Source organism: Primulina eburnea, chromosome 10, assembly GCF_022965805.1.
Source record: "Primulina eburnea isolate SZY01 chromosome 10, ASM2296580v1, whole genome shotgun sequence".
NCBI lineage: Eukaryota > Viridiplantae > Streptophyta > Magnoliopsida > Lamiales > Gesneriaceae > Primulina > Primulina eburnea.
Window position 1 is genome coordinate 246,067 of NC_133110.1, and position 15,594 is coordinate 261,660.

A 15,594-nucleotide genomic window follows, 5' to 3' on the forward strand; every position below is an offset into this window, starting at 1 on the left:
ATCATTTATGAAAACAATACATACTGCGCCAAGGGACATCTCCGATGAGCATCCAGTCTCCTTCTTTGTCTTCATTTATGAGTATGAATTCAGATGAATCATCCGATAACCTCCGCTGGTATCTCGTATCAGCCATGACAGCTTGCTCCTCCTAACTTGATCCTATAATCATTCAGAGTTGGTAATTACAAAAGCATCCGGGCACAAATTTGACAACTATGTAAATATTTCCATCATGGTTTATCACAAAACTAGGATATTAAGAAAATCACCATAAAAAAATTAAAACGTGGTATTTGTTCTTGTTTACCAATTTCAATAATATTCATGCATAACCTTCCCTTCTTACCAAGAGGGAAAAAACATACTTGTGACTTATAGCAAACATGAGTATTTAACAGTGATCTAAAAACAGAGATTAATTATACTCTGGAATATATGTGAGGTAGAGCATTGCGTTTTGGGTGAAAGTGGAAAAATTGAAAGAAACTTCACCCTCATTTTTCGATGTAATTGGATTGTATGCTTGTTCTTTGTACTAAACAAAGTAAAAGATAGAAAATTACCTCTTGGGCCAACTGCTGCACCAGGTCTAAACATCTCATCCTCGATTTTATATACGAACAAGAAATTGATAAAACGCTGTGACAAAAGAGCTTGAGGTGGTGTTTGTGGTGACTCCTGCTACTGGAGATGCTGTTTGGTAGAAGTTCAAGTTTGAAAAAAAATGCAACAAAACTAGTGGAGTCAAAGGTTGATTCGTTATCATCAAAGGAAATTAACATGGAAGCAAAGGCCAACTTTCTTGTTCCATTGTTCGATTTGCTCTCAGCAAGAGCAAAACATTGGGGATATTAGATAAATCAGTTTTCAATTATATTTAACTTATCGATGCCAGATATGCTAACTGTACTCTTTATTTGAACTAATTATATTCATAGGAGGATAAAGTTCCCAAAGCGCAATTGTTGTATCTTCACAAGTTAACGTCAATTTAACGTCAATTCTTCACAAGTTAACGTCAATTTTTAGGAGGATAAAGTTCCCAAAGCGCAATTGTTGTATCTTCTGAAGATGAAGCCAACAGTTTGCTATTAGACGAGAATGAAACAGCATTACAAGTGGCATGATGATACTTCAATATGGCCAAAGCATTTCCTTTGCGATAGTCATATATCCTCACACGGTGATCCCAGCCAGCAGTTGCTAATATTTTGCTATCTGCCCGGATCGATGCTCCAGCTGTTCCAGGCCTCTCCAAAATAATTTCTTTCTTGGCCAAACATGATCCCATCGAAGGATCCAATTTAAACATCACTATTTTTTCATCAGCGGATGTAGAGATCCCCCCTCCACATGAATAGTCAACACACAAGCTTAGAACTGGTTCTGAATGAAATTTTATACATGACACTGGCAAGGATGGATTCCTTAAATCCCACCAAACCATGGATCCATCTTCATAGCCAGATATAACATTTATGTATCCTTGGGATTCAGAAGGTAAGAATGCTCGAACAGCCATACACATTCCTCTACCCTTTGTAGAAAAATTTGATCCTGTGGAGGGATGAGATAGCTTGACAAGGTTTTCAGCAGCATCGACATCCCAGATCTCAACCACAGATGAATCTTCGCCAGCTACAGCAACATACCTAACTCCTGCTACTTCCTTGTCACCTTCTACCAATGTCAAGTTTTCGATTTCACTAGCCGCAACCTCACTCTCCGGGCGATCCTTGACGAGTCCATTGATCTTAGCATTGGGGTTTTGTAAAACTGAAAGCTTGCAAAAATGATAAGAACTGGTATTGAATGTAGTAACTGGGAATCTGGACAGGCCCCCTTCTGCAATATCCCAACACTTGACTGTTCCATCACGTCCCTGGCTAATAACCCTGTTCTCTCCAACAGCAACAACACTCATAATCCCATGAGCTGCGCTGTGCACCCATGAAGAAGAAACAGTTCGATGTTGTACAGTATCCCATATGCGCAATTCACCATCTGCAGCGCCCGTGAATAAGATATTTTTGGAGAGATGAAAGGAAACATCGGTGACCGAAGCACGGTGGCCTCTGAGAACGGCCATTGGATCAGGGGGTGGACGCTTGCTCATTCTTTATTCACAGTTGTTTGAGTTCAGCAATATATCAAACACTTTTGCTTCAACGGTTGAAACAATGTTTTTACACAACCAAATACACCTCAAATTAGTGGCATCTTTCAATTTTTACAGCACCAAAATGAAATATCTTTGATGCTTTCTTCCTGTCAAAAAGAAAGAAAATTTAAATTAAATAATATAAACAAGACTTAAACTTTAAAATTGTATTAAAAAATAACGAAATAATTGATTGAATTAAGTGAATACACATATCTATTGTTTAGAAATTTTGATCTGAACAAGACCTAAACTTTGTTTTTAATTATCTAGATGAGTATATATTTAAGTTGAAATGTGTTGTATTCAATGATTAAGAATGAGGAGAGAAACTGCCAACAAGTCAATGTCAAGTTCCAGAATATCTGAAACAGCAACAACTTTTTCAATTTGCAAATCTACACTCAAACTCACAGATGGACAAATAATTTCATTACAAATTAAGGAAGCAATTCAAATATTTCCATACATTTGCTGCTCAATCATATGATTGGGGAATGATGGTCGGTCTATTTGGTGGGCCGAAAGAACTAGGAAAGCAACTTTCATGATGGATTTCGAAGGTGATGATGCACGCTGGTTCAGTCTTAGGCTTAAGGAAATCATCGAATCACCTGACACAGGCTCGGTATTTCAAAGATTCAGAGGCAGAAATGCAGTTCTTGTTATACAGAGAATAGCTGACAAACGTGGAAAATTTTTGGAATTGTTCAAATTCAACAAGCATGGCAGAAAGCAGACTACGATTATACCGAGTGGCTTCAATTCACAAGGGTGGATTAATATATCAAGAGTACTGGATAAGTTGATGACCAGAGGGTACCAGAGGCGATCAACCCACAGTAATATTTCTCATGGAGATGCTCAGTCGAAGCAAGCCCTTCAAGACGAGTCATACTTGGCGAAGAATTCTATCTGTGGGACGACGACACCTTCGGAAGGTAGTGACAAGCTACGAGCTCAGAAGAATTGGAACGAAGCAATCATCGTCACCAGAACCAGAGTAAATTCTTCATGGGAGATTATCGAAGGAGTTTTAGGGAAGTCAACAAACAGAAAAGTGGAATTATTTCCGTTTCAGGCAAATAAAGCTCTATGGTGGCCCTCTAATGCGGATGAAGCTTCTTTCTATGTTAATCTGAAAAGGGGTTTCTTTGATTCTGGAGTTACTTTAATTTTCGATGGTTGGTGAGAAAAAATTAATACTACGGACACGGTAGAAAATTGTTGCAACAGTTGGATATCCATTTGCGGATTACCGTGGGAGCTTTGGTCGCCGGCAACATTCACAATCATTGGTGAGAAATGCGGGGGTCTGTTGGCCATCAGCGCTGACACTTTACATTTTCGAGTGCTCGGAGCAGCGAAGATAAAGGTAAAAGGAACTGAAGGAGGCTTTATTCATACGAAGATGATAATTCCGTTGCAAGGGACTAATACAGAGATCAGGATTAAGGTTGAAACATTTGAACCTAAAGGTTACGAAAAGTATGAAAGGATGACTTATGCTCAAGCAGTGGTGAATGGAAAGAAAATCCTAGCGGGGTGGGGCAACAATAACATTTACAGGACATTATCAGGGAAGGCCGAACTCTCAAGCAGGACTGGTGAAGGAAAACGGGTTCAAGAAGTACAATCTCTACAAGAAATACGCAAGTCAGATGAAAGGATAGGAGGCGGTGCAGGAAGTTTGGGAAATAAGTTGGAAGACACTCATGGATCCACATCTCCAAATGATCAACCGAAAATATCAACTATAAGGAATGAATCAACGAAGCCTCCACTTGTGGGGAAGGTGTATAAGGTACTGAGAAAAATTGATCCAAAAGAATTAAGGCAATTCAGAAGTTCCTCTATTGAATCCATGAATAGCAAGCAAGACGAAGCCCAGATCACCAGGGAGGGATCAGCAAGGAACAGAATAATAAACAATAAGTTTGGGCAAACTTACTACAGAAGAAGAAAAAAAGTTGTTGAGGAACCAAATGAAGCTAAAGATATATGGGGGAGTTCGGTTAATAACATTCATGACAAGGGGATTAGTAGGATGACGGAGGATGCTGATTCGGAAGAATTAGAAGAGATCGGATTTGATGATTCACAAGACGATTTGTTTGAAGAGGAAGTCGATTCCTCGGACTCTGATAGTATGGGATTCATCGGCTCTGAGTTCTCAGAAACAATTGAAGATGAGGCAGCAGATCTTGCCGGATTATTTTCATCACCGGAGGAAAGGAAGACCGTCCCAAGCTCACTTACACTAGAAAATCCGAAACCATTTGTGGGACAAATCATTACTGACATTCATTCTACTATTCTAAATCACTCTTTCTATTTAAACTGTATTTTACCATCTTCTTTTTCAGCTTTGGGTTTGTCTTCTGGTTTTTTAGGTGGTGGTTTAGGAAGAGTTGATGAAAATCCTGGTAAAGTCAGCGATATACCTACAGGGAAAGTGGAGGAGGAAAAGATTATTTTAGCAAAAGAAGTGGAGGTACTTGAAAGAGATGTCAACAGTGGGAAGGGGGCTGAGAAGTCGAATGGTTGGTTAAAGAAAGAATTGTATAGGTTACACAGCGGTATAAATTATGAAAGAGGTTCTACATCGAAGGGTTCCAACGAGTCCATATGAAAATTTTTTCTTGGAATATAAGAGGTGGAGGGGCAGCAAGAAGAAGACAGTTGGTTAGGACAATTATCCGTAAAGAAAAACTATATATCGTGGTATTAGTGGAAACAAAAATTGAGAAGGTGGACAGAAAATTCGTGTGCAGTGTGTGGAAGTCAAGATTTGTTGATTGGATTTGTTTACCTCGAAGAGGAGGGAGAACCCTATGCCAATGCAAGACCTGGATTTTCTTCCTGAAATCACTCGATCTCTTGGATGGGAAAGAGCCTGCCCCTAGACATTGAGCACCTCATCAGGGTGCAAATCCAAATCCTGTCTATAATACGAACCCGCGTACCATCACTTGGAAGGTCTGGGGGAATTCTTGTCAAGTGGGACCCAGGAAATATGACAGTGATCAATAACCTAATTGGGGAATTTTCGGTGTCAATTGAAATTAGTGGAAATGATGATACAACTTGGTGGTTTTCAACCATCTACGGACCGGTGAAACCAAGAATGAGAGAACAGTTTTGGGGATGAGATAGCGGGATTGAAATCAATTTGTGGGCATATCTGGTGTTTAGGAGGAGATTTCAATGTTGTAAGGAATCCGGGAGAAAAATTAAATAGTCAGTCTTCGACTACAAGCATGACATGTTTCGATGTTTTGATACAAGAATTGGAACTCGTTGATCCTCCGTTGATAAATGCTAAGTTCACTTGGTCAAATTTTAGAGCGGTACCTATTTGTTGTCGACTAGACAGATTCTTTTTCTCCCGGGGATGGTCAAACTTGTTCCCAAATTATAGACAAACGGTTCTGCCACGAATCACGTCGGACCATTGCCCTCTAGTGCTTGATACTGTAAAGATGTGTTGGGGGCCGATTCCTTTCAGATTTGAAAATGCATGGTTGTCACATAGCAATTTCAAAAAGTTGGTGAGTAGTTGGTGGATCAAGGGGGGCAACCCAAGGGTGGGAATGATACAAATTTATGCAAAAATTGAAAATGATAAAATACTAAGTTTGCAAGTGGAACAAAGAAGTGTTTGGAGACGTGGGAGTGAGAATTCAAGAGTTGAGTAATAAGATTAAGCAATTGGATGGGATTGAGGCAGATGGATTGTGGTCGGAAACGCTAAACGAAAAAAGGAAGGAAGTGAGGTGTGAGTTGGCTGATTTATCGTTTAAAAATTTTCAAATGCATAGCCAGAAAGCCAAAATGAGGTGGCTCAAAGAAAAGGACCATAATTCAAAGTTCTTCCATTCTCTGTTGAATAACAGAAAGAACAAAGCATTGATTGACATAGTGGAATTGGACAATGGAAGAGTGGTCACGGAGGAAAATCAAATTGGATCTGAGATTTTAAAATTTTACGGTAATTTGTTCAAGAAATCTGAAAGTGATGGGGGGAATTTTGAAGAGGTAGGGTGGGGACTCAACGGGTTGGATTGGAGTCCTATACAGAGGATAGATGCGGACGAGCTGGAAAAACCATTCGAGGAGGAAGAGATCAGAAAGACGGTGTTTGACTGCGATGGTAACAAAGCTCCGGGACCGGATGGATTCACCATGGCTTTCTTTCAGAAAAATTGGGTGACGATTAGAGAGGATTTGACAAAGGTGTTTGCTGAATTTTTTGAAGATGGGATTGTCAACGGGATTACAAACGAAACTTACATATGTCTTATCCCAAAGAAAAAATATGCGCGACGGATCAATGATTATAGGCCAATTAGCTAAAGTACCAGTTTATATAAGATATTGGCTAAGGTCTTGATTAGCCGTATGAAAAAAGTCGTGGGTGATACCGTCTCGGAGAACCAATGTGCATTTATTAAAGGAAGACAAATACTGGATTGTTGTCTCATCGCGAATGAAATTGTGGAAGAATATAGAAGGAAAAAAAGACGGGATGGGTGCTGAAGATTGATTTGGAAAAGGCTTACGACAATGTCGATTGTACCTTTCTAGATTTCGTGTTGCAAAAGAAGGGGTTTGGGGAAAGATGATGGAGGTGGATAAGAGGATGTGTTTCTTATGTCTTTTTCTCAATATTTATTAATGGTAGACCGCGAGGGAAAATAAAAAGGGAGAGAAAGGCTGCGACAAGGGGATCCTTTATCACCATTTCTATTCAATTTAGTCGTTGATGTATTGGGGAGGATGGTGGAAAAGGCAAGGGCTGTAAAGGAGGTTACGGGATTCGAAGTAGGGAGAGAAAATATCGAAATAACGCATTTACAGTTTGCGGATGATACCTTGTTCTTCACAAAATCAAGGAATGATATGTTGGCAATAGTGGACTTAATAAAATTGTTTGGAACAAAATCAGGATTGAAAATTAATTTGGGCAAAAGTGTTGTGCTGGGATTGAATTGTTTGGCAGAGGAATTAGATGAAATGGCAGTTACTTTAGGGTGCAAAAAAGAAAAGTGGCCTATTAAGTACCTTGGGTTACCGTTGGGTGGTAACCCAACAAAGATGGATTTTTGGGAACCCGTTCTTTCGAAAATGTATAAGAAGTTGGCAAATTGGAAAAAGTCCTTCCTATCAAGGGGGGACGATTTACGTTGATAAAGGCCGTGATTTGTGCAATGCCATCTTATTTCATGTCACTGTTCAAGGTGCCAATTAAGGTGGCAAATAGGATGGAAAAATTGATGCAAGATTTCTTGTGGGATTTGTCATGTGGTAGGTTGGAAGCAGGTTTGTAAACCAAAGGATAAAGGTGGATTGGGATTGGGAAATGTCAGCCTCGGGAATAAGGCCCTTCTTGGTAAATGGTGGTGGAGAAGTTCAGTGGATAGGGAATAATTGTGGAAAAAAGTTATTAACAGTATTTATGGGTCTCAGGATAACGGGTGGGATTTGGGGTTGGCGGAGAAGGCGACGTTCAGAAGTCCTTGGAAGTGTATATCTCGGTCTTACCAGGATTTTCATCAACTAGTTAGGGGGGTGCCAAAAGAAAGTAATATCGTTCGTTTCTGGGAGGACGTTTGGGAGGGGGAGTCTTCGTTTTCAACCCGTTTTCAGTCTTTGTTTCGTCTTTCTTTGCATACCAATAAACCTATCAGTCATTTTGTGGAAGTCGGTAGTAGTGGGGGTAGTTTTTCTTTTATTTGGGATATCAGATTCACGAGAGATCTTACGGACGGAGAGTTACTCGAATTCACTGATTTGTTAAGAGTTCTAGAGAGTGTTAGATTGCAGCCAGGGTCTTGAGGATTGTAGAGTGTGGTTGGGGGATGATTCAGGGTCGTTTACTGTTAGATCTTTTTATGATTCCTTCTTCACTACTTCTAATTTCCCTTCATTCAGCTATTACAATAACATTTGGAAAATTAATGTCCCTCAAAAGATTAGGATCTTCTCGTGGATCGTGGCCTTGGATAAGTTGCCTACATGTGAATCGGTGCAGCGTAGGTGGAGGGATTGTGTTTTGAGACCGCAGTGGTGCTGCTTATGCCGAAATCATGAAGAGAATCAAGACCATTTACTACTACATTGCTCCTTTGCACGAGGTCTATGGTTCAGAGTGTTAGAAGAACTGGAAATTCAATGGGCTGTTCCAAGACAAGCTAAAGACTTATTTCATGTTAAGTCGGATTGCCCGTTAGCCAACAAATTCGGCACTTTCTGGTCTATGATAGTTCATGGCATGTTTTGGTCAATTTGGTTGGAAAGGAATAGCAGAATTTTTATGGATGCGGAGGAGTCTAGCGATCAAGTATGGGAGAAAATAAAAGTTAGGGTCGCATCTTGGACGATCAGCTTGGATCAATTCAACCATTTAAGTGTTTCGGATTTGGTTAGGATTGGAAATTTGTATGGTCTTGATTTTTGTGTGTTGTTTTTTAAAGGGCGCCTTATGTTAGTGACCATGTAATGTTGCGGAATTCTCATCCGCACACAATATGTAACCTCTATCGATTTTAATAAAATTAGTTTCCTATCAAAAAAACAAAAGGAAATATGTTATCCAATTGAAGCACAGAAACCTGTCACCAATTTATACCATTTTAAATTCAAGAGAAATCTTTAATTCTAAACTTCGCAATGCTAAGAACATTAAAAATGTATATAACGATTTCAATTTCACAAAAAGACAATTAGATTCAAACCATCCTTTCAAAAATGGACCTTTTATAGGCATTTGGTTTGAAGATCACAATCAAACTGCTTTTATGCTTATGGGATTTGAAATCTACAATAATGTGGATTACCTAAGAAATTGAAATCTAGGACTAAAAGACTATATTTTTATACCAAGAACTCACTACTTATCCTCAAGTTTTTGTCAATCATAACAAGATTAATTAAAAAATAATCAGACTCAAAGATGAACACCACCATTAGCATAAATTAACTAATTATTTCTAGTTCAATTCCACCAAAAAAGAAGAGATTAATAAATCAAACCATTTACCACAGTGTTTCCGAACTTGAAAGTGAAAAACTCAAAAGGAAAACAACAAGAAAAGTTAATTCAACACCTTTTAGTCTTTTCACCAGCTACAATAATCATCGATTAATTTCCATAAAAAAATTTAAATACGCAGAACCTCTACCAAGAACAAATATCAATCTGGAAACAAAGGAAGAAAAAGATTAAATGAGGGGAGGACAGAATCAATGTACACAACCATATGTATATTAGTACAAGTGTAAATCCTCATCTGATATCTTAAATACATTCACATGAAAACATATAAACATAAATCCTGTTAATTTTATGAACGGTAAATAAATGACATATAAGATGGTGGGGGGTTTGAGAAACCTAAATGGTATGAAATCAGTCTCAAAGCTACTTCATTCTTTTCGAGAGTCAATTTTGTATCACGTAATAGCATCAAACTCATTAAAAATCAGTAAATAGATCATACCACAAATCGTTTTACCTTCTTTCCAAGAGACAGCTATCGGTGATAAAAAAGCTATTAAAGTTTTAAGCAGAAATTCTCTTCCGATATTTTTATCATTCGGTGCTCTACCTCGAAGTCTTATCCATCCAACACCATCCGCATTCTCTATCTTCATACTCAACTTTTCATTTATTCTACCAAAAGATATCATTTTGAGAGAAGGGCACTTCCGCGAAGGGAGGAGGAGTTCGTGATGAAGGGTGGCGGCGAAGATGGGATGAGGAGGCCGTGACGGTAAGCAGAAGGGTTCAGTATCAGTTGTGGCTACTTTTTTGAAGAGATAAAGTCATCCGAGGGGGTGAGGGGACTTCTTGTTTTTTTAAAAAAGAAAACAAAACAACAAATTTCTTAAGTTATATTTTTTACTTATATATTTGATTTATTGATAATATTAATGATACGAATAACGATCAATATTATAAAATAAATTAACAATAATAACAATAGAAACATTAAAAATAATGTTATTAATAAAATTAACAAAAAATAAAAAGAATTGTTGGGTTAAGTACGTATGAGTGAGAGTAGTACTGAGATAGGTGACCTCTTGGAAAGTTCTCATGTGTCAAATTGCTAAAATTACGTCGCTTGATCTGGTTGGCTAAGTGGGCCGTAAAAGAATGACATTAGATCTTAAAAAGGGTAATATTACCTCTACTAGGAACATGACCGACGGTAGGGAAATGCTAAGACTGATCTATAAGGAATATGAGATAGCACCAACAGAAAGACACGTACTTCTCCGGGATCATGAGCTTAACAGCTCGACCCATTAGCACACAAGTAGGTGCACTCTGCGCTGCCACAAGTATAAAAAAATAAAGTTATGTCTTGACTAACAACTATAGTTTTTGGCTAAGTGGTAAGTACTTGATCCTAACAATTGGTATCAGAGCGAGGTCATGGGTTCAAATCTCTCAAAAAACATATTTCTATATTTCTTGGTGAGAATGTTGGTTAAATGTGCATGTGTGAGAATGGTACTGGGATGGATGACCTCATAGGAAGTTCTCACGCTTCAAGCGCTAATGAGATGTAAAAGAGCTACATCAGAACTTAACGAGTAATATTGTCTCTGCTGGGATAGGACCGGAGGCAGAGATAGAGAAGCCCGACCCATTAACATATAAGTAGGTACACTTTGCGTTGTCACAAATATAAAAAAATAAAGTTGCGCTATTGACTAACAACTATAAATTTTGGTCTAGTGATATGCGTTTGATCCTAACAAAAATATTTTATCATTTATGTGATACCCTTGTCCCATGTCTTAAAATGAAATATTTAAAATGAGTTTAAAATGGTTTACAATGAACTTATATAGCAACTTGGGTTAATCATTTTCGTAAAGCGAGGACGAATACGAAGTAGTTGCTATAGGGGCCCATTGTACAGTCACGCAGCCGCGGGCCCGAGCTCGAGGTGTGACAGAATGGTATCAGAGCTGGTCACCAGCATAGAACACCGGGAAATAAGCGCTATACGGGGCAAAGTGCTACGTGCATGAGAACCACCTCTTGAACCTGCGGGGCAAAGTACTACATGACGGGAGCCACCTCTTGAACCTGTAGGAGCTACCTCTAAATTCTCGGTGCTGGTGGATCGAGTGGTCAGGCCGCGACGTGAAGAAGGGATGATTGTGATACCTTTGTCCCACATCTTAAAAATGAAAGATTTAAAATAAGTTTATAATGGCTTACAATGAACTTCTATAGCAACTTAGGTTAATAATTTTCGTAAAGCGAGGACGAATACGAAGTAGTTGCTATAGGGGCCCATTGTGCAGTCACGCAGCCGCGGACCCGGGCTCAGGGTGTGACAATTTATTTAATGATCTTAATCATTTTTTTAAAAAAATACAAACAAGGATGCAGCGCCACCATGGGCAATGGCGGGCCACGAAAAATGAAATTAACAATTTATTTTACTTTTGGTTGATACCGAGTGAGATATCTGAGAGTTGAAACACTGCATTAGACAAATGAACATAATATACAAGGGAAGTGACCCCATAAAAGCGTTATTAAATAGAATGACACGTATAAAACCACACACTGAGAAAGAAAGCGGAGCCGACAAGCATGCTTCTTGCAGTGTATGAATAATTGGGATCTGATACGACAGGCATGCGACTGAGAGTTGCTTCTTTGGAAAGATCACAAGAGGCATTAGAAGAAACTTCTAGATTTTATCGAGCTTCTCTGCCTTGATGACCGGGTTGGCCTCGCTATAGCATCCTGCCCTGCACTGCGATAATCGAAGGGTCAGTTGTGTTTGTCATAATACCAATGAGTACCGCAATAAATATTACCACAACTTGCAGCTAAATCCAGTAAGGCCAATCCGTTTCTTGCAAGTGATGCATCGGTTAGGACCCTCCTTTGACTTAGAATCGACAGATACAGCAGAACTCAGAGCGTTAAGTGTTTTTGCCTCCCTTTCTACCAAATCAATTCTAACATTTGCTGAGTCTACAAGTGAAGATTCATCGTCATTGCCACTAGATGATCCTTTGACTATGCTTTCTAATGATGATGCCGCAAGTTGAGCATTTTCTTGTTTTGATATCAGGTCCTTGTAACACTTGGAGCACATTTTCATGTTTCCTGAACTCCCGAAGAAGCCACAGTTGTTTAGGATAGGGCTTTCTGGAGCGGTCTGTAATACCATTCATCGTGCTTCATTTGGTAATTTTTGCTGCATTGAAATAACAAATGTTTGTGATGCCATAATACAGTGAATTCACTATAAGCACTTTTCCACAAAGAGACGAGGAAAGAGTAATCCAACAAGAACGTTTTTTGCATCTGTCGACATGGACAATATATGTTCATTTGTCAGTCGAAGCATTAGTACGTAAAGATGGATTTAGAAACTATAGGGAATTTAGAGCAGTTCATTGTTCTGAACTGTAGCACGAGTGTCTAAACAGAACGGTGAGTGTTTTAAAACATATCATAATGAGCCTCATTTTTCAAACAAAGGCAATTTCATGCCTCTAATATTCTTTATCCCCTTTGAAACTTTTGTTCTGATAAATAAACACAAAATTATCTACGTAAGCACTACTGAAATTTAGCATTTAATGATATATCAAAGCACAATCCCTCCAAGACTTATCATTTCATCGAATTAAATCAGACTGTAATGATCATGGGTCATTAGGTTGAACCCACATAGGCCTCGGCCCATACCAATGCACTACTACTGATCCAGGGTCGTTAGGATAGTCGAGCATTCACCGTAGCCCATGTCCATTCACCGTAGCTCATAGAATATCTCACCCTTGGAAAGTGGCCTCCCCAACACTTGAACTCAAGACCTCCAGGTTTAAGTACCTAGATTCCTAAAATTTTGGGCTACAGTTCATTCTGGACTATCCTAACGACCCATCATCAGTAGTGGTGTATGGGTATGGGCTGTTGGTTCAGCCTAATTGGCCATGATCGTTAAAAAAAAAAAGGCAGTAGACTTTACATAGAGAATCAAACTGAACCATTTCTAAGATAGAATAATAGATTAATGCACCATTTCAGAGATAAATGAAAGATTCAAGCTTTACCCAAAACATGTTCAAAACACACAATATTGGCATAATCTCCTCGAAAAGTAACAAAATCCCCGTTCAGAAAATCTCCGATTCAAATCAAACGAACAACACTAGTTAACACAGATGACGAACCCAAGGTTTTCCATTTGTATATATTTTTTTGATCAACAACAGTATGGAAAAACTGGTCTTAATTAAATTACGGAACAATGATAAATCCCGAACGCGAAAGAAGCAACGTAATTATACATACATAATTCAAGGCAAAAAAAATTAATTAAATCAAACGCCCAAACCTTTATCAGGCCAATATTGTGTGTTTTAAACATGCATAACAATTGGTATGAGGGGGGAACCCAAAACATAAATAAAGCATATTCGACACATCCATCCACGATGCTACAAAAACATGCATAATATCACAACGAAAACATAAAAAAGAATATAAAAATCAGAAGAAAAAACTGACCGTGGAATGCAAGAGACGGGAAGGAGAATAGAGCTTTTTCTTGTTTTTGGCAAAGGTTGCACGAATTTGCGGAATGAAATTTATTATCGACGAAAAATTAAGGTAATTAATATGTGATAGAATTTTACCAAATTGTCAAATGATGAAAGAGATGGGAAAGGAAGAAAAGTATTGCTTGGACTTTTCCTTTGCAACAATTATTCTCCAACGAACAATGTTTCTTGATTAGGTGAAGTGGTGTGGAGGATGATTCTGATTATTTTAATAGAGCTCACTTTGTGATTTTCTTTTGTTTCTTAGATGATGGATGTATATCAACTGAAGTAGTTTCGGAAAAGATGCATGCAAAATTTTTTTAAGTGGAAATTGCATCCGTTATCTTTAGATGTTTATTGAGAAAATCATTAAGTAATGCAATACAGTAGAAACTACGTTAGCCAGATAAATTATATCCGACAAACTCTATACAACATGCTTGTCCGAGAAGATATTGATAAGATGAATCGAATTTCTGGTCATTATCAAGTGCTCACGTACTTCACCAATTCAGACATTCCTGTGATATGCTTACTCGTTCTTGTTTTTAATGAGATAAGAACCTGCGGTTGATATTTTTCGGTGTGTATTGAGTAAACTATCGGACTAACACAATAGTTTGCAAATCTCGCAAATTAGATAAACTACACCATGCACTACAAAAAAAAAGGGTTTAACCGTCGCTAAAACGGTGAGGCGACGGTTTGGTGGTCCGTAACCGGAGGTTGCGTTCCTTCATATAGCGACGGTTTCTCAATAACCGTTACAAATAGTGACGGTTTTGTTGAACAACAGCTGTCGCTATTTAACGACGGTTTAGATACATCATCGCTTATACTAGCGACGGTTACATATAGGCCGTCGCTAATTTAAGCGATGGTTATACACAAACCGTCGCTATGGTTATACACAAATCGTCGTTAATTTAAGCGACGGTTAGCGACGGTTTTTGAATAACGACGATTTTGTCAAAAACCGTCCCTATATTTAGCGACGTTTATTTACAAAATCGTCGCTTTATTAACCGATGGTCTTTCCAAAAACACATGCAACGACGGTTTTTAATCTACCTAGTAAAAGACAACTCATTAATGATTTACAAAATTAATAATCTACTATGCAAAAATTCATAAATAAAATACTTCGCTAAAATTCATAAATAAACTACTGTGCAAAAATTAAATATTAATTTTTTTGTAAAGAAAACGCTTTAAAAACCTGACGTACGCGAAGATATGCAGATCCACGTAATACTGGAAGATCACACCGACGAGCAAATATTCAAAATTAATACGAAAAAATGTTAGTACAAAATAAAAAAAAAAAAACCGAAACTGCGAAAAAATTGATAGATTTTCGCTACTACCAGAGAAGAAAGACGAAAATCGCGTAAAGAAAATGTTGGCGAAACTCGGTATATATTGAAGCCTGGCGACGGTTGTTGAAACCGTCGCTAATAGCGACGGGTGCTTGACAAAACGTCGCCGACCGAGATCGGCGACGGTTTGTGTGTAACAGTTGCTATGGGCGACGGTAGTTTACATCCGTCGCTAATAGCGACGGTATGAAGCCAATGATTTTCGGACGGAGGCGAAGTTGGTTTTTCAAAATAAGTAATCATTAAAATTCAAAATATAAATATAGTAGTTTTGTATCATATTAGACGCATATTTAAAATCGATTCTAAAAAATCTTCATTCATTGCAATGATTTTTTTTCAAAAAAAGACAATTAGTGGTAAATAATAATTACATAACAATCTAAAAAACTATAATGGCAAAAATTTCAATATTTTATGTTATTTATAAATTATTCTATGAAACAAAGTATATTA

At 38.1% G+C, this 15,594-nt stretch overlaps 2 protein-coding genes across 5 annotated transcripts; both read right to left on the reverse strand.

Annotated features, from left to right (window-relative positions):
- LOC140803993 (protein DECREASED SIZE EXCLUSION LIMIT 1) lies at positions 1-15,136 on the reverse strand. Of its 4 annotated transcripts, none has more exons than XR_012112003.1 (3): positions 14,988-15,136; positions 567-2,271; positions 3-162 (listed from the first exon to the last, which is right to left on the reverse strand). XR_012112003.1 is itself a non-coding variant. In XM_073159846.1 (2 exons), exon 2 carries the CDS (start codon positions 2,117-2,119, stop codon positions 1,022-1,024), a length of 1,098 nt encoding a protein of 365 aa, XP_073015947.1. In that variant the 5' UTR covers positions 2,120-2,271; positions 14,988-15,136; the 3' UTR covers positions 1-1,021. The 4 variants fall into 4 exon arrangements, 1 of the variants encoding a protein (XP_073015947.1); XR_012112005.1 differs by having other exon boundaries at positions 14,979-15,078; XR_012112004.1 differs by lacking the exon at positions 14,988-15,136 and adding an exon at positions 9,682-10,039.
- Positions 12,013-12,375, reverse strand: LOC140803629 (zinc finger A20 and AN1 domain-containing stress-associated protein 8-like). Its single transcript, XM_073159536.1, has one exon. The coding sequence runs from the start codon at positions 12,373-12,375 to the stop codon at positions 12,013-12,015; it is 363 nt and encodes a 120-aa protein (XP_073015637.1).
- Positions 15,137-15,594: the final 458 nt, after the last annotated feature.